Genomic DNA, 27842 nt, shown 5'->3' with positions numbered 1-27842 from the left:
GTAACAATATGGTATTTAGAAGAGGGTAGCTTGTCTCCTTTCGCTTTGAATATAACTTCTTTTTTGTTTAACTGCTACTTGAGAGCGCTAACATGGCTAGTATTTTTTCCTAACCTTAAGACATAGACCTAATTTAAAAATATACATAGTCATATATATTACCAATATAAGGCTACTAATACTTTGCCATGTAAAAATCATTGTTTAGTATCTTAAAACTGAATTACTCAGTAATTTTTCTTTCTTTTTAAAATTATAGCCAGAATCTTCTAAAGGCTGCGAAAGTGCAGTGGATGAACTAAAAGGAATACTGGTAAGAATAGATTTCGGTTTATTGTTTAATGGGGAAATGAAAGGAGAGTATTTTAAAATCTGTTTTTTTGTGAGTTGTTTGTGGTGTGTTTTATTCCCATTTACAATTAGCCTCGTCTTTGGCCAATTTGATTGTGCTTACAGACTGCTCTATCACATATGTTAATAATGTATCAAATAACACTGTGCTGTTTTTATTCTAAAAGAGTGGTTACACTTTCACCAAAGTCATGGTTTCCTGTTCTTGCCCTCCAATCCTGGCATCACAGCTTGAAGATGAAGTGTCTGGCCATATGTAAGGATCCGTACATGTTGATGAAAAACAGAAATACAATAGATGAATAATGCTTTACTTTGAAGCCTAAAAGGAGAATCCTAAATGTGAAGCTAAGCGCCTCCCCAAATATCTTCGTAACAGGGTCACAGTCTGCCTTTCCTCACAGTCAAAACAATTATTTGATGATAAATTGAGGAATAAAATAAGAGGCCCTTTTTTATGTTACTAATTTTATTTTCTGACGGTTGGAGAGCATGCTTTGTGTCCCTTTCTAGTCATATTTTTGCTTTTCAAACTGTGAGCTTTTGCCGTGGAATCAGCGGCTACTGCACTCTCCAGCCGTTGCTGTCAGAGACAGATGCCTCACTTAGAAAATGTTTCAGATATTAAGAGCTCTATTCTCAGATCCTGTTTCAGTCCCAATCCCAGTTATTATGCACAGTAAGTCAACAAACATGGGGGCGGAGGTACAGGACTGAATACTCGCATGTTTGTTGTTGCTGTGCTAATTATGCATTGCATGTAGACATCCACATAATTGTGGTAAACAGGATTATTTTCATCAAGCATGTCTTTAAACAGTAGACTTAACCCAGAATGGCTTAATTAGTTTGCTTTAGTTTTAAGTGAGTGGGATTAGCACTGAAGAGAGGTGTATCACTGGCTAACAGTGGTGGCCTACCTACAGAATAATGTATTAAAGCCATTGAAAAAGCGTGTGGAGATTATCTAATGGATTCTTTGATCAGAAAAGTCTGTTATTCAGTGTTCTATTAAGGAGACCTCCCTATGACAGTCTCTTTTGTTATGTTTGTGTTATAATGCTAATTCATATTCATAAAGATGTCCCCTGGGGCACGGTTCTGGTCAACAGTGAAAGAGTAAGACTATACTGAGTTTGACTTTTTTAAAATTAGGTTAATTTTGAAAATCAGACATTTCTATGAGGTACATTTGATAATATTTGATTAGCCAAGATATCCCATTCTCTGAGAATGCTGGATGGTAGCAAGTTTACTGAATTACAGCATTACTCTTAAATACCTTATTCACCATAATTTTGTGCCACTTCAAGGAGAGAAATTCGTGAAATAATTTATAAATTATAAAAAAGTTTAAGGCATCTTTTTTAATGCAAATTGCCCCCATCCTTCTTGCCTTGGATCTATCTTTAGATCTCACCGCCTTACCTGGCATTAGTGTATCACTAGGAGTTACTACTCTGACAATATTATTTCTTTACCTTAAGTTTTTTTAAAAGTAGAACTCATGATTCTCTCCCCTACTCTTTGCCAAGTGGCAGTTCTCCTCTTCCCCCATAGAAGTTTCTTTGAGGGAGGATGGACTATTTGTAATTCCCTGTCACCTGGAGCCTATAAACCACACACATTCTTATAAAAAAGAGAAAAAGAAAGCTCCTAGCTCAACGTGCCAGACATTTGGGTCTTTGGTGGTGCTTGTTGCTGAAGTTCAGACTAGTTCGATTATTGAAGTTAGTACCCTGTAAAACACATGGTGCCAACCTCACAATCAAGGCATGTAAGAAACAATTAAGATGAACACAAAAAGCCTGCATTTTGTGTACTGAAAAACACAAGCACTGGTACCAGGGGTTGTCAAGAAACCAAGAAACACTGGGTTTGGTTCTATTGTGGAACAGAACCAGAAAGAAGCTCAGTGTGGGTTATTTTTTGATGAAATGGAATGTGACCCAAGTTGTAAGACTTAGTGATTTGGCCTTCTGCTAAGTTAGCCCACAGGTAGAAAACAAGTCTCTGGTTTGGGGGAGTTTCAAAGCCCTATTCTATTTTCTGAGTTGAACAATTTTCAAGCCAGTTTTTAATGTCTCAGTATTGACAGACCTCCTTTTTCCAAACCTACTTCCACTTAAGTTTTAAAGCTGGGTATTTTGTAGATAAAAATATGTATAGTCCATTTCTCATAGTCACAGAAGGTTTTGAGGTTTAGGAAATGAAACCTTTTGAGTCACCGTAGTTACTTAAAAAGCCACTCTAAGTGACAGTGGTGATTTCTGAAGAATAGATTGATACAAATCAAAATTCTCTTCTCAGTTTCGATTGGCTGTAAATCAAAGAACTAAAATCAACTTTTAAAAAATTATATGGGTCTTTTTCAGACATCTTCAGTTTTCCAAAATACCCAGAAGTTTTTGAATAGTTAATTTTGCCTGACAATTAGATTAGTCAGTATTATGAACATTTGACTAGCGTGGGGCCTAAGATTGTTAAATGATCACAGTGGTTTGAAGTAGGAAAAGAGTATTGGTTTCGGACTTGGGAAATCTAAGTGCTAGATCCAGCCCTATCAATGACTTATTGTGGGACCTGTCCCTAGACCCTGAGGCTCACTGAGTTTGAATTCTCTTTTCTATAAAGTGAAGGAATTATATGTACCACAGTTTCTCAGTTAATTTCTGATTCTCAAATTGTATGTTTCTAATATAAAGAGATAACTAAAATAGTCTTGGTATTTTATTAGCTGAGTTCTTCATCATTTCAGTTGAGAGTCATGCAGAAACCTTTCTTTCCTCCACAATTGCCCTTGTATTGAAAGTTTACTCATATATTAGCTGAAGCCACCACATCCATCAGTAAATGGAGAAAGAAGTTGGGGATTCAAGGGTTAGAACATGGAAAATGGATACCTTCAGTAATCAGGTATGATGAGAGAGTAGCTTACCACAGTCAAGAATTTGAGGAAATAATGCCATTATCCAAATAAAAAGCTAGAAAATATTGTGAAAGATACATTCATCAATAAAAGATATCCTTGAAAGGTATGTATGTATATACGAACACACACATTATAAGTTTTCCTTGAATTAAATCAAGCCATTGAGAAAAATTACACAGTGTCCTTGCTATTGAAACAATGTAGTAGTTTTACAACTTATTTTAGTAGTGATGACCTTATGTTTTTCAAATATCTGTTTACAAATGATAGAGATGGTAAGTTTTAAAAAATTATCAATACAAATGATATGGGAATAGTAGTTGTAGTACTTTTTTCAAATATAAAGTGGCTATGGTTCTATTTTCTGTATCTTGTCAGTATCGGTCACACCTCAACACCTCATGGTGTGACTCTTCTACACGTAGAAGCATATCAGCAATGTTAAAGAAACAAACCAGATTTTAATGATAAAATAAGCCATTAAAGTGTTACATGTGATGTGATAGTCCTTTTAATGTATTTAATGAATTTTCACAATAAATGAAAAGCAAAAAGAGATACTTCTAGGGAAAAAAATTGTATGCCTGATTAAAATATGAGCCTTATTTAAGTCTTCTGCAAACCAGTTGATTAGGCAGCTGACAGCAAAATAATATGATCTCCTAATCTTGTTACGTCAGTTTCTTCCCTGACAACGGGTTACTTTTCTATAACTTTAAGCAGTTGGGGAAAAACTTCCCTAAACAAAATAACATAACCTCTGTTATATGAGATTTGTAGCCATTTGATTTTATAAGCACCTTTTTTTTGGTTTGTTTTATTTTATAGGCTAAAGAAGAAACAAGGGTTACCATTTTTAGCCACTAGAGTTCTTAGAACCCTTCAGGGAGTTGGCAGGCAGGGAGGGAGCGGGATCAAGGCAAATCTTTAGTGAGTTCAGACATTACAGAGGCTGGGAAGGTTTTTAGCCTTGGTGGGCAAAAGCTGCCTTTTGGCTCTGGCATGAAGTCTGGCAAGTTACACCAGACCTGAGGTTCTTATTTCCTCTGATCAAAAGATTATGGTTCTCCTGCCTTCCCCTCCCTCCACTGCCTCCCAAGTATGTGGCACAGTTGAGAAGGACCATTTCAAAGAAATAATGGGCATCTCTTATGAAAGACTTGTTGATGTATTAAATCCTTATATATACTGAGAAATACGTCCCCCAGTGTTCTGTACAGACACTTGACTAGTAATGGAGATGGAAAACCATAGCTCTCACTCTGTAACATACTTCTCGGAGGAGCCAGAGCAGGGAAACATGGATCTTTCTCTGTCTTCTTGAAAGCCAGTATCAGTTTCAGCAGGAGTACAGATTTATAGCATCTCTTGTTTCCCTCAGTGTCTTCTGGGCCCTGAATATTACATTAACTGTCCCCTGTGTTAGGAATGTGGAGTTAAGATGCCGACCCTTGCTTGCCTCTCTGTATGATTATAACTTTCCTTTCATACTGAAGTCAAGATGTGCTCAGTGCAGCCCTTCTTTGGGTCGGCCCCTGGAGAGCATTATGTGCCTCCTTTGACAGCTACGACGCCACGGACATCAGGTGTGCAGCCAGGGTCACCCTCTGAAGGATCAGTCACACATTTTTCAGTGCCGCTGTGATTTCAGTTTAGTAGCTTGTGGCTGCCATATAAACATATCCTTCTAAGGTGAGTTTAATATATCAATTCTCTTCTCCACCCAGTCAACACACATCAGTCTTAATCGTCGATATGCAGGTACCTTCCCACTGATGAATTTCACACAGTCACCTCTTCCAGAAGTGTTCTTGTACTGTTCTTCGGAAACAAAAGCTAGTATTTACACCATCAGTAGCATCTTCTTAAATGATCCAACACTGTCTTGTTGAAAATGTGCGCATTTAAAAAATATTAATATATAGCAAATTCATTTTGTTTCATAATTCCATTCAAATTCTGGTAATGTTTTCATGGTTTGATTTTTATATTCTTTTGTATATTGTATTAAGACATTAACCTTTTTGTTTTTGTTTTGTTTTCACTTTAGGGGACACTTAACAAATCCACTAGTTCAAGAAGCTTAAAATCCCTTGACCCTGAAAACAGTGAAACTGAGTTAGAAAGGATTTTGCGTCGCAGAAAGGTGACAGCAGAAGCAGATAGCAGTAGTAAGCCGGTTTGAATTCTCCACAGTCCTTCTCTTCATCTCTGAAACATCTTCTTCTAAGTCTCTTTTAACATGAAACAAGCTTTTAAAAATTATTATTAAAATATTTATTTTTAATATGAGTGAGAAGTATGGGATGGGTAAAGATATTTATGGATATCTCATAAGAACTCTTAGATATTTTTATTTATTGGTATGTTTATTTATTTGTAGGTAACCAGGCATTTATAGATCTGCTTTGTTTAATGCAAGATGCCCTTGTGTAAAGACATTCAGGAAGAGTTTTGGCAACAATATAGCATCAAATACAGGCTCTGGAGCCAGACCGCCCAAGTTTGAGGCCTAGTTCTCTTGTATACTAGCTGGTTGCCCTTAAGCAAATTACTCAACCTCTTTGTGCCTCAGTTTCTTCATCTATAAAATGAGAATAATAAAAGCACTGCTTCATAGGATTATTCTAAAGATTAAGTCAATATGTGAAAAATGCTTAGCAATGTGCATGGCACGAAATAAGCACACAATAATTAGTAGTTGCAGTAGAAATTACACATCAGTTACAAATGCAAGAAAATCATCCTTACTCTTTGTATCCCTTTAGCTTAATGTGCCTACTTGTGAACTGAGTGACTGGGAAATTCCAGCTCTGTCACCGACAATAATGTACCTACCATCTGAGCAAATCTCGAGCTCACAGTTTGTATTTGTGTGACATTAGGTCTGTATTAGGCCTCAAAATATTTCCCAGAACTGTGCGTGTCTTCAGTGGTTTCATCAGCTCGGTCATGGGAATTAATGGAAACCTTTATGAGATTTCCCTTTGTGGCCAGGTGAGAACCGACTTCAAAAAACTACCTTAAAGTAAAATTAATCAGCAACCACGGCTAATGGGCTGAGGCTTCTAGATTGAGTTCAGTCAGCTTCAAGTAGTCTATCATAATAGTTTAAATCTGGAAAATACTGAGTCACATTGACCAAATTTAAGTAGCTAGAATATTAAAGATGGGTTTTTGAACATCAAGTTCTAATGTTCAGAGAGAGATTTACTCAGACAATTGAGTAAATTGATTCCTCGAACCCAAAGTGGCTTAATACCAACCAAACTTCTGTTATAAAAAGAGGAAACTTTTGTTTTCTTCTTTAAAAAAAAAAAAATCAGCCATTCAGTTTTTAGGTTGGTTTGGAGGTTCTATTATTAAAATCTTATAAAGATTCTCCCCGCCACTGTGCCCCCCAAAACAACTACCTCAGGAAAATTAAGGGGGTGCCACAGCATTTTTTTCTTAGGATGGCTTTGCGAGCATTATGCAGCCTCCACGTAACATATAATCGTTATTCATTTTGTGACTTAATCAGTGCTTGAGTCATCCTTTACATCATTTCAGCCTTAAAGTGCTCATGTAAACATTGCTATTTTTAAGGACTTTGTTGATGTGCCATTTTAGTGCTCTGTCGTTCACATTTTGTGTTTTGCCACTGGCTTTTTTGTTCCTCCAGAAACATTCTTACTTCACTCACAAATTTGGTCAAAATGTGCAACACTCACATTTCAGAGTTAGTTTTCAATGTAAGAAGTGAGCAGAGGTTTTTATTTCAGTTAATACGGAAATTTGAATATTTCACAGAGTACAGAAAGGAACACATTTCGTGTACATGGTGGGAATCTTTCATTTTATGTATTATATTCCACCAATATACAAATATTTGTATTATTTTAGGGCAGTTAGAAAATACATATTCAGTAGAACCGTTAATAAATGAATAGAAAAATGAGAACTCATTGGTGAGGTAGAGAGCAAATACACGCTAAGAGAGTGACTTGTAATTGAGTAGAAATTTCCTTTGAGTTTCCTAATAGCCAAAGCAAAAGAAAAAAAAGGAAGGAAACAAACTTACAAACTCTTATCATCTAAAAAAGAAATCATACCATTTTTTAGGTGGTAAAAACATTTTTCTATTATCAAACTAGAGGTGGCTTTTACCATGTGAGTATTTTTACAAAGGCTGTGGAGCGACAAATAAAAATTCCAGGGGGGAACCTAAGGAAGAAAGTAAAGCCGCAGAGCTGCATGGGGGGAGTCAGGTGACAGAGGTGAGGAGTTGGATAGGTTGGTGTCTCAGGTACTTGAATCTCTGGGGTGATTTTCTTCTGCCCACAAAGGCTTATGGGAAAGTAAATGTGAGGTCACCAGTAGAGAAAGGAAACGTCAGAAGGAGAGACAGCCTGAGAGTTTGCAGAGCTAAGATCTCAGGTTAATGGTTATCTTCCCCAGGGACAAAGGATGTTGTACCCTTTTCCTTAGGATTTTTCTTATGCATCTAACTGATGCTCCCTTGTTTTACCTAGCCTTGTGGCCTACCAAACTAACATTTCAAAGAGCGGCAAGTGCCTCTTGGAGAACATTGGGTGGCTTAAACAGGATACAGTAATAATAATCTTAAACAGTGTACATTTTTTAAAATGTCTCTTTGTACACAAGAAAAATATAAGAGCTGCAGCTTAGCTCACTACTCTCCTTCCTTCGTATTTATATTTTCAGGAACTCTAATATTAATTGATCTTTGTGTTCTGCCGTTCTCTCTTAACTGCCACAGCTCCATGCAACATGAGGCTTGACATAGCTGGGAGGAAAAGGCCTTTTTTTTTTTTTTTTTTCCCCCGCTCTGAGACGAAGTCTTTCTCTGTCACCCAGGCTGGAGTGTAGTGGCGTGATCTCGGCTCACTGCAACCTCTGCCTCCCGAGTTCAAGCGATTCTTTTGCCTCAGCCTCCCATGTAGCTGGGATTATAGGCGCCCACCATCACACCCGGCTGATTTTTGTATTTTTAGTAGAGACAGGGTTTCACCATGTTGACCAGGTTGGTCTCTGACTCCTGACCTCAGGTGATCTGCCCGCCTCAGCCTCCCAAAGTGCTGGGATTGCAGCATGAACCACCACGTCCAGCCGAAAAAGGCCTTTTAAATCAAAATATCCAATAATGTCCAAACTTGTCTGCCTAGAGAGTATAGGTGAATTAAATAGGGAAGATAGAAACTAATGCTTTGTAAACTGGGGCTTCCACTAGAACAGAGAGGTCCTGTGTCACCTGCATAGAGCAAGGCTCAGAGAGGTGTCCAACAGAATGGGTTCACAAGTTTTTAGTCTCTCTTAGGTAGGTTTTTCAAATTAGACCTTCATTTTTAGAGTTGATATGTTACACTGTTATATTGAATACATCAGGCACATTAAATCGAAATGTAAGAATAGCATTCCAGAGCTTAATACCAGTAGTCAGGGATTAGCTAGCATTTTGGATTATACCCACTAGTACTTTCCATCTTAAGATGATCTGACATTTGTTAGGGATAGACACTCAAGAGACACCCAAGTTTTGTGCTTTTCTTACTGGTACATTTCAAGGTTATCCTCTCACTTTATTTCTAGAAATAGTCATTTAATTTGCATATTTGTGACTTATGTCATAAATCTCTTTGTTTTAAAAACATTTTCCTTCTGAAGTTTCAAGAAGTACTTACTAGAATCATGCTTTGAAGAAAGCTGACTAGGATAGAATCTTTCCACCTAAAATTAGGGACTGGCTTCAATGCCCAGAATTTTTAGATTGATATGCCAATAATTCCAGTAACATGTTTTATTACTGTTTTTAAATCCTGTCCTAAAGAGCAGAAAAGTCCAAAAGGTAAATAGCCAAACTCTTTCCCACTTAATTTTTATAATTTTGTGTCTGTGTTTTAAGAGGAAATAAATCCACTTACTTCTCATTCACATTAAAATGAAAATGTTCATAAAAGCTGTTTAATGCTCAAGAAGCCTTCATGAGCCTTTTAGAAAGAGCCTTTTGACATTGTTCCGTTTTCTGTTTAAAATGCAGAGCTGAGTTTTGGGAAGAATTAACTCTTGAGAGGCGAAATGGTTCAAGTAGGGCTGTCAGAAAGCCATACTCTATGAGAGGAAAAGACTTTTCACAATTCCACTATTACTAAGGAACCTGGTCAGTGAGGGAATTGTGGCCTGGGATTTTGTGTTTTCTTAAAGGTTTGTGCGCAATTTCTCAGCGTGGTCCTGATAGATTGAAACGTAGTAGTACCACCAAAGCAGAGCAGATTTCCAACAAGAACCTTTTCCAGCATGCTCTTGAAATTTTAACAAACGTGGCCTTTTCACTTCTTGAGGGATTTTCAGCTAATCTGTTTTTCAGTACCATATTAATAAGCATCATACGGAATTATTAAACTTGAGGTATGTGTTTGGTTTTAAGGTCCAACTGGGATATTAGCAACCTCAGAGTCCAAATCCATGCCAGTGTTGGGTTCTGTATCCAGTGTAACAAAAACAGCCTTGAACAAGAAAACTCTGGAGGCAGAATTCAACAGCCCGTCCCCCCCAACACCTGAGCCAGGTGAAGGGCCCCGTAAATTGGAAGGATGCACAAGTTCCAAGGTTACGTTTCAGTAAGTAACGATGCTCTTTACTAAGTGGTATATAGAAGAATCTGTAAATGACTAACTTGTGTGTTTCTTTGATTTGTTTCTCTTTAGAGAGATTTTGATTTGGCTCGCCAATAAATTCTCTTCTTCTTTTCATTTGATGGGCCAGCTTTTCATTCTAGGCTCCTAGCTAAGAGATCTCATTCAGATCTAAAGCAAGTACCATGTACAAAGAGAATTACTTCCCCTAAACTGGTTTGGTAATCAGGTTCTTCTACACAAAGAATTGATCTGGATGATACAGACTCTGCATCAGGAGACACTTAATCAGTCTTCCAAGATTAAATACATAGATCATCCCTCTTAATGGATGAGCAGCCCAAGAAGATACTAGATCTTTCAGAGGCTACTTAGAAGGGCACGCTTTTACAACCTTCTTTTCTAGTCTTCAGTTAAAGATGTGCCTAATATTGCTCTATCCTGAAAATGAAAACATACGATGTAAAGAGTTATCTGTATAGACTTGCTTCAGAGTGGCACTTTGATTGTCAAAGAGTTAATCCTGCTATTGAATGCGTTTCAGACAGATCTAGTGGAGGATCAATTTGTTTTATAACAATGGCAGCTCTTTCTGAAATTAGTCTACAGTTTTGCTTTAGTTCTCTTGCCAGGATGTCAGCTAGTTTGTCACTTAAAGAAAAGGAAGAGGTGAGACAAATCAGATCAGCCAAATATTGTAATCATGGTTAATTAAACCTCTGATTTCCTGTCCTATCAAGAGAGAAAGAACCCCTTTTTTGTAACTCTAGCTGTCTTAGCTTAAAAGGTGAAACCTGGACAAATGAAGTTGAAATTCAATTTGGATCTATTTTTGCCCACTGATATTTTCTTCCTGTCTTGCATTCTCTCATTGCTACTATTAACTTTTTTTTCTCTTCTGGAATGAATGGCCTTCTTTGCTGATTTACAGTTTTATCTAATTTCACTGTGTTTAAAAGCACATTTTCTCCTGTAGTCATGTGTTTCCTTTCTTTTGACTAGAGTCATTTGAACAGTTCTAACAGAAAGATGATCTATATTCATTCTTCATCTTTCCTATTAAATTTGTTTAACACCTAATTTGACATCAACAATCTGGCTACATTTGAACCAATATCCCGACACAAAAGCAATTTGGCTGAGACAAGTTAGTTTCTGATAAATGCTTCAGTGTGTGTGTATAGATTTTTTTCCTTTACCATTTTACACAGATAATCTGAATCAGAAAATACTGCAACTCCTTCTTCCTTTTGTCTGCCTTTTGTTCTCCAAAAGTAAGTGGAAATTACATTTCCAAGTAAGGAAATGAAATAATTGCAGGCCCAAGGTCTGCAAAATGTGTGTTGAATTGACAGTGAAAAGGATCCATGTGTTGACAGACACAGTTGTTAGATGCCATAAAGGCGGATGTGAAGCTCAATTTATTTCTCATCTTGCTTGTTCAATGACTGCTTAAGAGACACATTCCAATTTAATTTATCTACTTAAAGCTCTAATACAAATACTGTGGACTGCTGTATTAACTTTTAAACTTTGTAACCTAATGCTCGATTATTTGGTTCTTGACATTCTTTAGCTAAATAAAATAACTGATGCTGTGTATTTTCATATTGACAGTAATTTATCAAATAAGAGCACCTTTCTGGAAAAATCTGTTTCTTAAGTATAATTAGACTATCCAGATTGAATCTGAGAATTTTGTGTATGTATAGGGTAATTATTTACCCAGACAGGCACACTTCATTCGTTTATGTTTAAACCTTTTAATGACTAAAAGAAGTTTAATTTAATGTAGTTACATGTAAGCTTTAACAGTTTGTATCATTTGTCAGAATCCCCTGAAACTGGCCTAGCTTCCAGGAATGAGAAGGGTTATTTTCAGTGCTGTTTCTGGCTGGCTTTGACTAATAAGTACTCTATTATACTAACCACATTGTCTTACTTTATAGACTTGGCCTGTCAAAGCACTTTGAAGTCGGGTCAGCAATTAATAAGTAAAATATTTCCTTTGCTTTTAAAAACTGTCTTTGCATTCTAGTAGTTACACTTCTGTTTCGATCTGTGGCAACACCACCGTTAGTGTTTCAGGTGAGTGGCGCTATTGGCTTTTGACCTGAATCAAGGTCAAGGGAGGATGCCAATGACAGTTGGCTCTAATACAGACATTACTGCCCCAACATATGTATGCATGTGCGCTCTCTCTCTCTCTGTCTCTCTCTCTCACACACACACACACACACACACACCAGCCCCAGCCACTGTAACTTCCCTTCCCCCTCCCCTTTGGCCTCTTTGTCCCAGTACCACTTCACTCTAGGCCCTTTGCTGCCTGTCGTGGTCTTCTCTAAGAGCTGCATGGCTTACTCCCTCGCCTCCATGGATGTGTTGCTCAAATGTTATCTTCTTAATGAGGCCTACCCTGGCCACCCTATTCAAAATTGTAACTCCTCTTCCCTTAAGCTCTGATTCCGCCTTATCCTACCTCATTTCTCCCTAGAGCAGTTATCACCTTCTAACTTACTATATACTTTATTATATTTATTGTTTTATTTTTTTCTCTCCCCCACTGGAATGTAAGCTCCATGAGGGTAAGAATTTTTTCCTGTTTTGTCTATTGGTGTGTCTTACACACATGGAACGATTCCTGCCATATGGTAGGCTTTCAATAAATTCTTTTTGAATACATGAATGAATGAGCACATTTTCAGTATGACTAAAACAGTAGAATATCAACTCCAATACTCAATCAGCATTCTCCCATTATTCGACAGTCACATAGGCACATGAGCTTGATATTAGAGGTTTTTGTTGGTTGGCGGTTTGATTGAATTATTTGGTTTTAACACATTTTTTAAATGCCTGGAAACCATGTATATTCAGCTCAGTCTTGCATATCTTTTTTGCCATTGTACCTACTCCAAATTAAGTTACCAGAGACGACAGAATACCCAGTTGTAAAAGAAAGATTCAGCTGTGCTCATTTGATTGGCCTCAGATGGGACAGGAAAGGTTTGAAAACTGCCAAGAAATGTTTTAAGTGTAAAGGTAGAGACAAAGATGTTTTCCGCATAAGATCTTCACTTAACCAGAAAATTAAATAACATCACATTATACCTAGAAAGTTTTTTTTCTGTTAATAAATTCCTAAAATCAACATATGTACAGATTCCATAGAATTGAGTAACTCCTCTCTGGTAAATTCTAAAGTCAAAGATATACTGATTTATTTCCTAGGGACCTATAAGAAGGCAAGAAACACTTTTCATGCTTAATTATAAGGATTAATTAAAATTAATGTTCTTGTCACCAACATACGCAAAGCAAGGGTTTTTTGTTTTGTTTTTAAGAAAAAAGAAGAAAAAGAAAGGAAAAGATAATCAGGGCTTGGGAAAGCCTAATTTATTCTGCTTCTATTTTAATAATAGCTTCAAAATGTGTCCTGTTAATTATTTCTAATAAGTATATGCCATCTAATCCTAGTATCTTAAATCTCACAGTGAATGTGAATGTTATAAATTCCAATTGGTTATAATTTAGATCAGAATTATGTTCATCATGTCCCTTTATGCTATAAGAGGTAAAGGGCTGGCCAGGCACATTAAGTGCAAACCTCATTTTTGCTTTCATGCTCTTTCTGTTGATTAAGATTAAATCTGATAATGTTAAAATATAGTAAGATATTTTATTCACTGATTCAGGCCAATGAATGGGTGGGAATCAAAGAGAGAAAATTCTAAATTATAGAAATTTTTTTTTTTTCTTTTTTTTTTTGAGAGATAGTCTTGCTGTCTCCGAGGCTGGAGTGCAATGGCATGATCTCGGCTCACTGCAACCTCAGCCACCCGAGTTCAAGCGATTCTCCTGCTCAGCCTTCCGAGTAGCTGGGATTACAGGCACCCGCCACCATGTCCAGCTAATTTTTGTAGTTTTGGTAGAGACAGGGTTTTACCATGTTGGTCAGGCTGATCTCGAACTCCTGACCTCAGGTGATCCACCCCCCTCGACCTCCCAAAGTGCTGGAATTACAGGCGTCAGCCACCACGCCTGGCCTAAATTATAGAATTTTTAAAAGAAACTCTTTTACTTTCAGACAGCTATAATACCTGGCAATAGAATAATTAAGTGTTGCCCAGGGTCAGAAAAACAATGATTTGTATTTTAATCAATAAAAGCCTGTAGACAGGACAGGGAGTAACAAGGAAACAATGTAATTCATTTTCTAAGCCAGTGCCTGTCCACATATGCACAGGGTGGAAAGCAGCATCCAGTTATTTCCAAGACTCGAACTCTAAAATCAGACAGAGTAGGGTTCAGATCCTGGGTCTGCTGTTTAGGTATTTGTGACCCTGGGAAAGTTATATAATCTATGACTGAATTTCCTGGTGTGTAAATTGATGGTAGTAATGCCTGCCCTGTAGGATTGTCAAGTAAATTAGATCATCTAGGAAAAGCATTTCAATAAATTACTTTCCTATCTTATCTTACAATTATAATGCTGGGATAATGGATCATCAAGGAACCAAAGCTAAGACACTAGACCCCCTGGGTTTCTGACTGGGCCAGATGACTTGGACAAGTCGTTTAACCTCTCTGTGTTTTGTTTTCTTTTTGTTGTGTTTCTTCTAATCTAAAATCGAGGCAAGTAGGTTATGTACTGTACAGAGTCCCTTTCAGCTTTCAAATCCCAGTAATTCCTAGCAAATGTGTTCACTTGGTAAAGCTGTTCACAGTTAGGATAAGGAGTAAGAGGCACATACTTCCTAGTTACGTGTCTCTCATTGTAGTTTTTATAGAAAAACACAAACCCAGAAATGTAAAATAATTAATTTTTAAAATACATCCTCAGAACTGACAAGTCTAAATCAAAATGACTGACTGTTATCTTTTAGAGTAGTACTCTCAGGGGTCAGCCCTTCACTATTGCCCCAAGTGCTTTTAGAGGTTAGAAGTACCTGATCACAAGCCAGGCATGGTGGCTTACACCTATAATCCCAGCACTTTGGGAGGTTGAGGCAGGCGGATCACTTGAGGTCAGGAGTTTGAGACCAGCTGGGCCAACATGGCAAAACCCTATCTCTACTAAAAATACAAAAATTAGTCGGGCGTGGTGGCACATGCCTATAGTCCCAACTACTCGGGAGGCTGAGGCGGGAGAATGGTGTGAACCCGGGAGGCGGAGCTTGCAGTGAGCTGAGATCGCGCCACTGCACTCCAGCCTGGGCAACAGGGCGAGACTCCATCTCAAAAAAAGAAAAAGAAAAAGAAAATCCAGTATACGTCAGTGTGGGTCAGATTGCCTTCCATTTTAATCCTATGTGAGATATCTGAAACATGTTAACTCTTATCAACAGAATGCCTAAGTCTGGTGTTCTTGGTTGATATAGGTATAATGGAAAAAGCATGTTGGGGGGAAATGCCAAGAAACTTCCATTCTGTGTGTGTGTGTTTTAAGTTAATACTTCTATTACTCTTTATCAGTGTATATTCGTAATAAAATAATATCCATCTAAGAGGAAATGTGCTGAAATTATAGTAGGCAGGATGTATATGTTAGTTATAGATGGAGGCTATCAGTAATGGAACCAGCTTCCAGTCTGGGGATGGAGGGTTTTGGAATTTGCTTTTGTGTTGTTGTCATTGTATTTCACTAACATATATTAAGCCAGGTGCTTTTGTGTATTATTTTAATTCTCCCAAACTTATAGATTGGATATTATCCCCATTTTACAGATGAGAAAACTGAGGCTCAGTGAGGTAAACAACTTGCCCAAAATTACACTTCTAGTTGACATTTAGTTCAAATTGCACTTGAACCTTTTAAACTTTATCTCCAAAGCCAGTGCTTTTTGAACTATGGTGTACTGCGTTTAGTGTCTTAAGAGCTTAAGGAAGGGGAAAGAAAAGAATGACCATAAGATTCCTTCTATAGGAGGTGATGATTCTGCAGTTAAGTTGCTTCATTGACCCTAAGATACTCACATCCCGTTCCTTAGACCGTACATACTTACAGGGAGTTTCATGTCTTCCTTTTCTCATTCTCTAAGGCTAACCTAAGCAATTTAAAGATCACTTGTCAAGGGAGGAAAGTAAAACAGAGTTCTGAAAAGGAGAGCCTATCTGAATTAGCAAAAAGTCTTAAAGAATAATTGGAAAGAAATTATTTCAATCTTTTTCATGCCAAATGTCCAATAAAGGGCCATGCTTCAAAATAAATTTTAGAAATTAGCCTGTCAGAATACCAGCCTTAAGCTACTTTAGTCTTCAGCATAAGTTCCATTTGCACATTTTTTTATTTTATTGAACATTTTAACCACGCTGAGAAATAGTTTTTTCCCAGAAGTCAGATACCTTGAAAATTTCTGACCGTAATCATTGAATTAGAAAGATGCTTTTACTAAATGATAGTATGATAATATAAAGGTGAATCACTATCTGTGAATCTAGTTTAAAAATATACATTCTAAAGCCCCAAATACATTTTATTATTGTATCCACTTTATTCTGTACCTTTTTGAGAGAGCTTCATGTCTGGTCAATTACTGGTTAACTCCTTTGAGTTTGTGTTTATCCATTGGTCATTATGTTTTAGGACATTTTTATTATAAAGACAGCCAGGACACGTGGGCCTTCAGTATGGAGAAGGAGGTGAGCAGATATTAAAATGTGTCTGCATCACAGTCAGGCAGAGGCTTAAGAGTATCATGTTTTCTTGCCATCTTGCTTTTCTCCTGAAACCATCTTATCTGAAAGTGGCCCTGCTTGTCTGAATTAAGCTTTTTCATCCATATTCACACTTTTTCAATGAATTACTTTCAGGAAGGTGGATATCCTACTAACAGTTGCAATTAGACAAGGTAGTCAGCCTCAAAGATGATTTTTCATTTTATCTAGTTACTTCTATAAAATCTTACTTCAAAAGGGAGAGCCGCTTTGCAAGGGAACTCCTGTTCCATTTTAACAGTGTGGTTTGCAGTGCTTTCATAGCTGTGTCATCTTGGTCATTCTCAAAGATCCTTTTAAGCCACAATTAATTGCCAGAGACTTTTCAAGTTAACATTTTTCTAATTTATCATGCTTCTCTTCACCCCAGGTCCCCTCCAAACTGTAAGCTTTATCAAGGTCTTTTAAATTTCCTTTGTAACTGCCAGACAGGCAGTTAGTTCGCTTTTTCGTTTGGGGGAGTCAAAAGAGGTTACATGCTGCCCTAGAAGAATTTAAAAAACAAAAACCCATGTAGCAATTATAAGACTTCAATTTCAATAGAAAATTGTTCATTTCCAGTGAAACCATTTTTATTTTAATTTGCATTTAATTTCTATGGCTGTGGTATCTCTAAATACATGTGACTTTTGGCCCCACACAGATTTATTTTTGTAAGAGTTCATCTTGTTTGGGCCATTAACTGATACCAAAGGGTAGTTGATAAAAGATAAATTTTAGATGTCTCTTGGTTGGTGTGACCAGTCAGACATTTCCATGAAAGAAAAAAAATCTAATTGCCTTTCAGGTTTTGACTTAAAAATAAGATTGATTTTTATCATTGTTTGACCTCTAACTGGTCTCTTCATTCAGTATTTCTAATGTGATACTAATGTAGAAAAATGAAATAGGAAAGTACAGCTTTTTAATTTACTGGAGCTAGATGATCTGAGCTATTTTATTTTATTTTGTTTACTTTCTGTAATCCTATGAAAGAGTATGAGCTTTTGAAATACATTAGCAAATAAAAATTGAGATTCTTAACTTACTTTAGGGAAACTTGGCATAAAATTATTCTCTCAAACTAATTATCTCAGCTGGAAATTAATTTAATTGGCCATATAACCATTCCTTAAGAGAGGTTTGGGGTCATGTTTTGTTCAAATGGAGACTGGGAAAGTTCTTTCAGTCCTGGGATGGAAAGCAGTGGATTTTCTTCCTGGTTGATACTCCCACCCCCACCGTTTCCTCATAACCTCCGCTTCTCCGCTTTCTTTCTTTCTCTTTTGTGTGTGTGCGTGCGCGCGTGTATGCGTGCGCACATGAGCGCCCATCAGGGAGGGGGAGGGAGGGCGCCTTCCCTGTACTTAGTAAACATTTGTTTCTGAGAAGAGACTACCAGCTAGCAGAATGAACTGCATGGACGTTACTGCTTAATCTGATGCTCTTATACAATTAAAGGATTTGCTCTGCTCTCAACTGTAATCTTAGTACTGCTGAATTGTGTACTGACACTGCAGGAAACAGCTCTGTTCAGCAAAGCGCTGCTACAAAGGTTCTCCATGTGCGCCTGTACATGGACAATTAAGTTTTAACAACAAAATTAGCAGAACAACTGGATGTTCTGGAAGTTGAGATCCCTTCACTTCATTTTTTTACCTCCCCCGGCTGCCAAGGAGTTATCCTGTGGACTGCCCGAAAGATCCGCCTGTCAGGATTGTCTTACAAGTGTTCTGAGTTGCTGTGCAAACAGCAACTTCCTCCAGATTAATTGTTGAGGATGTATTACACCTAGTGTAAAAATGACTGTTAAACTGCTGTTGAGTAAATCTCAAAATTACTGTTAAAATGCTGCTGAGTAATTCTCAATTTTCTCAAAGAATTAATTGCCTTCTAACATTTGCTTCCAGTTGCAAGCACCTATGATTTTTAAGAGACTTTGTATAAAATATATCATTTCTGCATAGAGAACCAAATTGCTTTTGGTACATTGTGGTTTTCTTAACCATTTTTCAATAGTCTCTACAGTGTTTATGTTTCCTTTTATTTGTGTATAGTGGAGTAGAGGGGAGGTTTTTTATTCAAATAGAAGAAGCTAAAGCTCAACTGCAATGTCAGATCTCAGAATAAACTGACCCAATTTCTGAAACCTAATAAACACATTTCATTTGTAATATTCTTTATTATATAGCTCTATGAAAAGTAATTTATGATTTCTGATCTTAAAAGAGAGTTTTAAAAATACATAGTAAATAGAAAGAAAAACTATTACATTTAAAAAATATTTTCCTGAAAACATAGAATGAAAATGCAAGTATTTTGTGCATGGCAGCTGTTTTTAAGGAGCCAATGTTATATATGGTGAATTTTGTGGAAGACTTTATGTCTCTTAAAATATTTCTTGTAAATAATGTGGCTTTTATTAGCTGGAATCTGAGTGGATTTTCCATGATGACTTAATATTATGCAGAATTATAAAAAGCTATAAAACGAAGCCTAAGAAAAGGATCACCCACATTTCAGAATCTTTGGCTGAGCTGAAATCATAGTTCACGCATTGTCAGTGTTGCTTTTGCTGTGAGAATAGTCCAGATTCCTGAACCTCCTTGTGCCAGTGTATTTTAGATTCTGTAAATGTGTGCAGTCCAGCCTACACGAGAGGAATAGGATAATATTCCTACAAGGTACAAGGCTCCCTAGCATTGCATTGCGGTCTGGGAGGTAAGCTGTGTACTGGGATGCCTGTGCTGCAGTTACTCAGCTAAAAAAAAATATTGCTGAGCATAGACACAGATCTTTGCCCAGCCACTCTTACTTACGTTAAAAAGGAATTCTTGTTCATCTTGAGAGCAAATCAGCATATAGAGGCTGATGTCAGATTTTCAAACACAGTAGTATTCTGTTGTTTAACAATGTTAATAATTAAATATACTTTTTCCACAAATAGAAGTGGACCCAAATTGACAAACTAATACATTCTTTGAGCTAAAATGAAGTTTTGAAAAAGTGCTCAAAGCAAAAAAGAATTGAGCTTTGTTCTGCCTTTATTATATTTAAAAATACTGCTAGAATCGGTAGTAATATAGAAAGTTTCACCTTAGGTTTGAAACTTTATTTTGTGAAGTTTTGGATAAGTGTATTAAAATCTCCTGAAAAATAGGGTTTCCAAAAGAAACAATCAAAACTACCTCTGCTGTAATGCCACTACTGTTCACTGCAGTAACTGTATAAAGGGCTTGGAAAAAAATAAGAATCCTTATTTTTACACCAGAGAAAATATAAAAGCGACTTCCTCTTTGGAGTTTTTCCAGGAAATGACTTTATAAAGACAAATTTAAATCTTTCCGTTTTCTGTCCTTGAAGGTGGTAAATATGATTGCGGTTTTATCCATTTTTATTGTAAATGAGACAGAGTTCAGACCGTCCGGCTGTGCGTCATTTGTTGGATGGCTGCCACCGACTAATGCAGACATCCTACTGGGAGACCAGAGAAGAACTATACTTTGATTCACCAGATTGTGTTAAATAGTCCAGCTGTTGCGATTTGAAAGATAGTTACCTCAGAAGTGAAATAGAAATGAACTTGGCATTTATGCCTCAAACCATTTTTATACTGTTTGGCAATCAGCTTTTCAGAGGTAGCATTTTATAAAATAACTCTCACCGCTTAAAAGTTCATTCACTGTAATGTTCAAAATGTCCCACCTTTATATTATCAGTAAAATTAAGCTTGAGTGATATGCAGAATTTGCATGAAATAAGCATTTCCCCCTTCATTTCATGAGCTTTGATTGTATTCAATTGAGCTCAGAACCACGTCGATTAGGGCTCTTTTGGGCATTAGTTAATTTGAATTGCAGCCGAAATGTTAGCTAGAATGTTGTTGAATATAATTGGAACATGGAAAGTTGATTTTGAAAGGAATTTCATTGAATGCAAACAATGATGTGCTTTTTAAAAATTAGAATGCTGCACTTTCATCTCTTGTAACACAGTCTGAGAAATCACTGAGTCCCCGTATGAAGTTCAGTGTTGGCGTGGCCACTGCCATCGTTCTGATTCTTCTGGTACCAGTACAGTCTGGAGTCAGGTCTTTCTTTTTACTAGTAAGTTGCCCCACCTGCTCAGGCCCCATATTTGGGCTCTCTTGCAGTAGGGGCACAGTGGCTGCTTTCTAAAAGGTCACCCAAGTTGTACTTGGGTACCAGGCTTCATAGAGTGGCATAGATTGGTATATTTCTCCTAGCTTTTATTTTGCTTTTTGGTTTTTGGTTTTGTCTTGAAATAGCCTTTGAGTACACAGTCTAATATGACCCATGAAAAATATCTATATGAATGGATCATAAATGACTACCGGTATGTTATGGTAAGAAATGGGAGGCTGAGGCAGAAGAATGGTGTGAACCCGGGAGGCGGAGCTTGCAGTGAGCTGAGATCGCGCCACTGCACTCTAGCCTGGGCGACAGACCGAGATTCCATCTCAAAAAAAAAAGGCGGGGTGGGGGGAGATATTGGACAGGAAATCAAGATTCCATTAGTTTAGTCCTGTATCTGCTGTTAACAAGTTGTATGCTGATTTAACCTCACTCTTCCCTGGCCGCTTCATCTGACAAATGAAGAGGTTAGACTAGCTCACCATGGTGATCCCTGACTGCCCAAGTATCCCACGATTTTAGTTTCACTTTATAAGTGATACTTGTAAAATGTAAGTTTTTACTTTCAGATTTTGCGGCATGCAGGAGACAGGTTGCCATTACTTTTTATAAGTACAGACATTTAATTCCTTATTGTGGTCTTAGTCCTTAGATGTTGCATTAAAGTAGAAAACCTGAACAGAATGACAGTATATTACAACTCCTATTGAAGTGTTGCATTTGAGCTTCTGGGATTTCTCCCTTGGGGAGAAGCTTCATATTTAACCCTCTAGAACCTGCCACCATGACTACCAGAGTGAGAACCTGGGTTCTTGGCACCATCACTGATGTGGCTCTGTGGCCCTTCCCATACAATAGGAATGAAGGTAGAATGAGGCCTAGGAGAAGGAAAAGCCTTTCATTCCAGGAGCCTTGGGCAGCTGCCCGTGGGAGCCAGGAGTGAACCTAGTGATGTCAAGCCAGAAGGAGCTACAAACCACAGGGGAGAAATTAAAAAGGAGGGATAGCTTGAAGGGGTAGACTTTTTATTTATAGATCTGGAAGATGGGGATGGAAACAGGGATTCAGAAAGAATGAAATCGGTAAACATGCCAAAAACTAGCCTGTAGCCTCCTGTTTCTAGGAGAAGATGCCTTTGAGAAACAGCATGCTGTCATAGAAGAGGCAGAAACACGGAGACAGGAACTTCTGACTCTTGTTCTGAGTCTGCCACTGATGAGCCGTGTGGCAGACTCAGAACAAGAGTTCAAGCCCCATCGTCCTCATCTGTAAAAGGACAGGTCAGACTAGACGATTGCCCTGGTCCCTTTCCACCTTCCATTGGGATTCTAAGGCAGTGGTCATTATCCTTGAGAAACCAGTCACTCTCCCTCCATGCCTAGCTTCAGACAATGCCCACTGCACCTATTTCAGTGATAACAAAGGGGTTCTCAAATTGTAGCCTATAAGTGACTTAATAATAGATTAATCTGCAGTCAAGAAGCTTGCTTCAGGGCAGGGAAATCATTCTTTGGACTGAGACAATTCTAGGACAATTTCAGCCTGACAATACTAGGTTTATGAGTTTTCAGTTCAATCAACATCCATGCATTGCTGCTGTGGAGCCCAGAGAGCACTTCCTGGAAATGTTTAGCCCTGAGCTGATGAAGAAAGCTTTTTCTAGGATCTGTGCACCACCCCTTCACCTGCAGACACACACGAGCATGGAAACATCCATGGTAGTTCTACAAAAGTGATGAAGGTTAGTACGGGTTGATGGAAGTTGCTCACCTAGAATGAGAGAAATACTACCTCCTTTGCATGCTGAAAGCAGATTGGCTGGCTTATGTAAGAGTGGGCCCAGGCCCAAGATGGTGAAGCCATCATACTGGTGACTCGACCTGCAGACTTGGATGGGACTTTCCTTGGAACCTTAGCTGGGCTGCAACTTTATTTCCTAGAATCCCCTCACTCATTTGTTTTCAGTTTAGAATTGCCCACAGATAAATCTGCATGAGATTTAGAAGGCAGAAGTGAAGTAGTTGTCTTAAAAAAACTTTTTTTAACCCTCGGAAGGTCCGTGTAGGGCAGGCTCTGTTATAGCTTGTGCATGACATTCCTGATGTCCTGACTCACCTAACTGGCACGTGGCAGTGACTGGCCCACAGTTTCTCCAGCTCCCCACATCTCCTCCTCCAGCTTTTCCAAATCCTGGGACAGGTGTATGTGCAGCTCCTTGGGGAAGGCTCCTGCTTATCCTGCATATTGTCTTACATCATCAAGATTGGTGCTTGTGAGACATAGATAGGTATAGCTCTAGTTTGTCCTCAGTCTCTGTCACTTTACAGCCACCTTCCCTCCCAACTGTCAGAACAGCTGACTGCAGGCCCAGTGTCAGACGCAGAGGCAGCAGATTACCTAGACTGCATGACTAGTGCCTTCCACTCCCTAAGGTCTAATTCCTCCGATCAATCCTTAGTACTGCTCAGAGTTGTTCTGCTTCTCCCATTACAGGCTTTTACATATTGTGTGGGTCAGAGACAGTCAAAACAGGTACCACTGGAGAAACTACAGCCCATTCTGATTCCCAAAGCATAGCGGCAGATGTCTGGAGAAGTAGTTCCTTGGCCAAGGTAGATGGACAATGTCATGGTGCCATAATCAGGCCAAAATAAAGGAATCTGTCCTCACTGCAGCACAGCCTGTACCCAGGCTCCTGATTATTTTTGTTTTTACCACCTCCAAGGAAGACAGAGTGTTTGTCACTTAGGATGATGACCGAGCCACACATAGGTAATAAACCTGATAGCCAGAGGGAGTGGTTTTTAAACATCTGGACTGATCTTACAGTACTGGTCAGAAAGTGAAAAAAAACAGTGTGGTCTTTGGGTTTGAGGTTTTGTGCCCGTGACTGGATCATGCAGGTTACTTTCACTTAGTAATTGATCATTTGTTCTGTTGTTGTTTTTGCAAGAGAGACATCCAGACCTACTCACACCCAAACCTTGATTTCTCCCCCTTAATTCTGAACCTTTCAGTTTATTAGTATTTGCCCATTCGTTTATTCCACAAATGCATCTGTGCTAGGTACTGGGGATAGAATTGTGAGTAAAGCTAAATAGTCCCTGCCTCGTAGATGTTTACATGCTATTGGAAGAGACAGACAGGAAACAATTGTGGTAAGTCCAACGAGAGAGGTATTAGGTGGTAAAAGAGTGTCTCCTGCCAGCTGTGACCTGGTGAAGGGGTTAGAGAATAGTAGAAATCAACTCCTGGTGAGGGGCTGGTAGAGCAGTGAGCAGGCACTGGCTAGCAGTTCACTGGCACCTGGCAGAACACCAAGAGGTGGGATGGTGTTGTGCCAGGTCATGGTTAACAGCCAGTTCTCAGGGACAAAAAGGCCTGATCCTAGCATTTTCCAGAAAGACCAGAAAAGTCCGAAAGCCCCAGCCCTGCCCCCTGCAGCTGCCTCCATCTTCAGGCAGCAGCTCAGCAGCCTGAACCTTTGGGTGTTTCAGAGATAACTGTTTCCATAAGGAAATCCACACCCATTCAGCCTGAGGAGCCATAGCTTCTTGCAGCAGAAGAGATGAGAGGAGGAGTCTGTGGAAAACCGCCTCTGAAATTCCATAAGAAATTTCTCAAGAAACCTGATTCTCCTTTTAGAAACATTAATGGTAACTTAGCATTTTAGCTTCTACTGTGACTCTCTCTCTGCCCTTGGTCCTACTGCCACCCCCTCCTGAAGTCTGACCAGGTCTCCTGTAGTTGGTAATAGCAGCAGCCGGCATGCCTCTCACCTTTCCATCAGTGATGAGGGGTGATTACTCCCCTTGTCCAGGCAGCCTCCTCAGGGCTACCTTGCAGCCAGCCATACCCAGGGACACGCAGGAGGGAAGGGAGTTAACTGGCTCCATCCAGCTAAGTGAGGGCGGGTGGGAGTCTGGGCAGCAGGCCGGGAGAGGTTCACAGTTTGTCCATGAGCTTTACACTTCCCGAGAAGAGAATGCAATTGAGCAGGTAGGTGCATTTGGCTTTTTAACAATTCTGTAGTTAATCGCTTTTTCTCTGCCTTCTTTCTTCTGGCCTTGTGCTCCTAGTATCAGCTGTGTAATCCGATAGCTTCACTTTTTCTTTTAAATGGCTGGCACCTCAAAGACTACTATATGCATGTTGACTAGACTTAGAACATTTTGGGTTGTATGTTGATCTGAATCCAGAATATCAGAGACAACTATTTTCTCTCTGCTTTTTACTTTTTTTGTCTAACTCTTCATCTCATAGGCCTCCCAGTAGCCTTGGATACAGGAAAAAATACATTGACGGTGAAAAACAAGTCGAACCAGTTGTAGTTTTAGATCCTGTTTCTACACATGAACCCCAAACCAAAGACCAGGTTGCTGAAAAAGATCCAACTCAACACAAGGAGGATGAAGGCAAAGTCCAACCAGAAAACAAAGAAGACAGCATTGAAAACGTGAGAGAGACAGACAGCTCCAACTGCTGATCCAGAAACCAGAAGCCTGACATGTTTGGAAGTCCTTTTCAATAAGCACGTGATGAGTGTTGGTATATTGGCATGGGCTGTAGACATTCTGCTCTGGTCTCTGTATTCAGAATCCAGGTTTTTTTCTGGTGTTACTTTTGTAAGTAGCAACTATAAACATAAGTAAGCTGTTTAGCAAAACACATTCCTATTAGGTTTTGGTTATTTGATCTTTATAAGGATATTTTTTTTCCTAGTTACTGTATTAAGTATGACTTCTTTTAGAAGGTTACAAAAAAAATGCAGATGTTGATACCTTTTTAGGAAATGTGCATACCACTCCTCAAATGGAATGCTGAAAGTTTGAGGTGCTTGTAAATAATTGGATAAACAAAACTGATCAACCTAATGTGATTTTTAAAGCCCCCAAAGAAGCTTCTGGTTTGGGTCTGATCCTCTTGATGGAGAAACTGCAGCAGCGTAGAAATTGTTGGGTACTGTGGCATACAAGTTATTTTCTACGGTAGACTGAGATAAACTTAAAACTCAGGAGCTGGCATCAAACTCGTAGTCCCATAGTCAGTCTTAATTACATACATTGTTAACTATTGGATGAAAAAATACATGCTATTGATTGTGTCCAAAGCCTCCCAAGGACCTCCATGGGGATGCTCTGGTAGCCTGAATACAGAACTGAGGTGAAGGTCCAAACCTTGAATTTTACAGTAACATGTTGGTAAACCATGTGCTCTGTGCTATGAGTTAATTATGTTTTCCCATATACTAATGTGGCACAAGTACCATATTTTATCAGAGTTCTTAGGTACAGTACAGTGAAGATAAGTGACAAGCACACATTTTTCTTGCTTCACTGCTGTTCTGTATTACACAGGTTTGTTGTTGTTTTTTTAAATAAAGAAATTAAGCGGTAGTTAGTCTCTAAAAATACAATGTTTCAGGCTACCACAGTGAATAAATAGAAATGTAATCAGGGATTAAAAAAAAAACTTATGCAGCTTTTCAAAGTTGATTGTTTCAAAATTGGTGTTTATTTAAAATAAGTGGTAATGTACTTGAATGCACTTTTTATGACAATGATTCAGTAATGGTAATTTTACTATTAAAGAAAGTGAAAGGTTTAGTTTTGTTAGCATGGCTCAGCATGTAGCTGTCAGGTGTTTTTCACCTAAGCGCAAAAGAAAATGATAGGAATAATTGCAGTAGTTGTATTGTATTGTATTTTTGCACGTGTGGTAAGCATAGGCTTGCAGAGGTGGGTAGGCAGGTACATGTACTTCCTAAATTTGGAGATAATTATCTTTCTGTAAGTTCGTTATGCTTGACTGTTTCCATGTTCTCCCAATGATGATTTGACAGTTACTTATCACTTTACTCATGGGGAATTAAAATGTAATGTTTTTCAACTGTATCTTTCCTTAACTGGATAATACTGCTATATGATATGCTAACTACAGACTGCATTAATTCATGAAACAAATTCTGTTATGTCCTGTAATTTGAACTCTCCTCACCACAACTTATTAAAAAGGCACCAATAGTTTTTCCCATTGAGGGTCAGTTGTGGTTATTATTAACGTTTGTGGTTTAGTTCCCCAAGCTTGACATTCTTTAATAGAAAATTGTATACGATTTGACAACTTTAGTAATTTTTAATAGTCCCTAAGATGGTTCATTGAGTTTTCTTTCATGTTTCTTTGTGCTGTCTTCCTTCTTGCATCTGTGATCTGTCTGGCAGGATGCAACTCACATGCATTTAGGAATATAAAAATATACACACTGTCTTTCCATATTTCATCACACCACCAACAGAATAATATGGTTATCAAAACACCCTCCTTTCTAGAGTAAGAAGTTGCCCTTTGGGTGAAATGTGTTAGCTGGACTAGGGAACAATTAGTAACAGGTATTTTGAAAGTGTTCATGCCTTTTTTAAGCTGCTTACTTTCTCTCACTGTGATTACAAAGCATTTTAAATTAATTTGACATAAAGGTATTTGATGTAAGATATCCACTCACCTTTTTCTGCCTACAGTTTTTCCCTTTTCACTTTGGTTTTGAGGGGGTTTTGCCCCTGGCTGGGGTGACATTATCAATCAAAGCAAGGGATCCCAAATAGGAAGACAGAGGAGAGCTATGCTTGTATCTGCAAGGTATGTTCATAGCTATTGTACACACAAAACTTACATACATCCTGCTTACACGATTTTAAGTTGGAAGAGACTGCATCTTTATGTGTTTGATTTTTCTAAAAGGTTATTTACGCTTCCTTCTGTTTGGGAAAGATAAATTAAGTCTTGTGTGCTGTAGAGGATTTTTTTTTTTTTTTAAATCTAATGTTGATGCATTTTATAGCCCGAGTGAGGCAAAGAGGTAGAGGTACTCTGTGCCACTGCTATTAAAGAAAAAGAAAATGTCTCTTTTTTTCTGGAAGAATAAGATTTTAATTAAAGCACTTGCACCCTTTTGTATCTGAGCTGGTCTCAAACAAAGTCCTCACCCACGGTAGTTTCAGCAGCTGAACAGTCCCATGGAAGTTCTGACTGGCAGGCATCCACAGGGCTGTTAGCACCCAGCCTCATTTGCCC

At 38.3% G+C, this 27842-nt stretch overlaps 1 protein-coding gene across 3 annotated transcripts in view; it reads left to right on the top strand.

Annotated features, from left to right (window-relative positions):
* Positions 1 to 26804, top strand: part of SHTN1 (shootin 1) — a 119668-nt gene extending 92864 nt beyond the window's left edge. For 2 of the 3 annotated variants that reach the window (XM_015148272.3, XM_077947613.1), the window contains exons 14-17: positions 260 to 313; positions 5334 to 5454; positions 9711 to 9903; positions 25035 to 26804. In XM_015148272.3, the coding sequence (XP_015003758.3) occupies positions 260 to 313; positions 5334 to 5454; positions 9711 to 9903; positions 25035 to 25257 (591 nt within the window). In that variant the 3' untranslated portion in view covers positions 25258 to 26804. The remainder of the gene's footprint in view (positions 1 to 259; positions 314 to 5333; positions 5455 to 9710; positions 9904 to 25034) is intronic. The other variant, XM_015148276.3, reaches the window with a different exon arrangement.
* Positions 26805 to 27842: the final 1038 nt, after the last annotated feature.

The sequence above is a fragment of the Macaca mulatta genome, chromosome 9, assembly GCF_049350105.2.
Source record: "Macaca mulatta isolate MMU2019108-1 chromosome 9, T2T-MMU8v2.0, whole genome shotgun sequence".
Taxonomy (NCBI): Eukaryota; Metazoa; Chordata; class Mammalia; order Primates; family Cercopithecidae; genus Macaca; species Macaca mulatta.
Note: the sequence above shows the minus strand (reverse complement) of the source record. Positions and strands in the feature narration are given on the sequence as shown.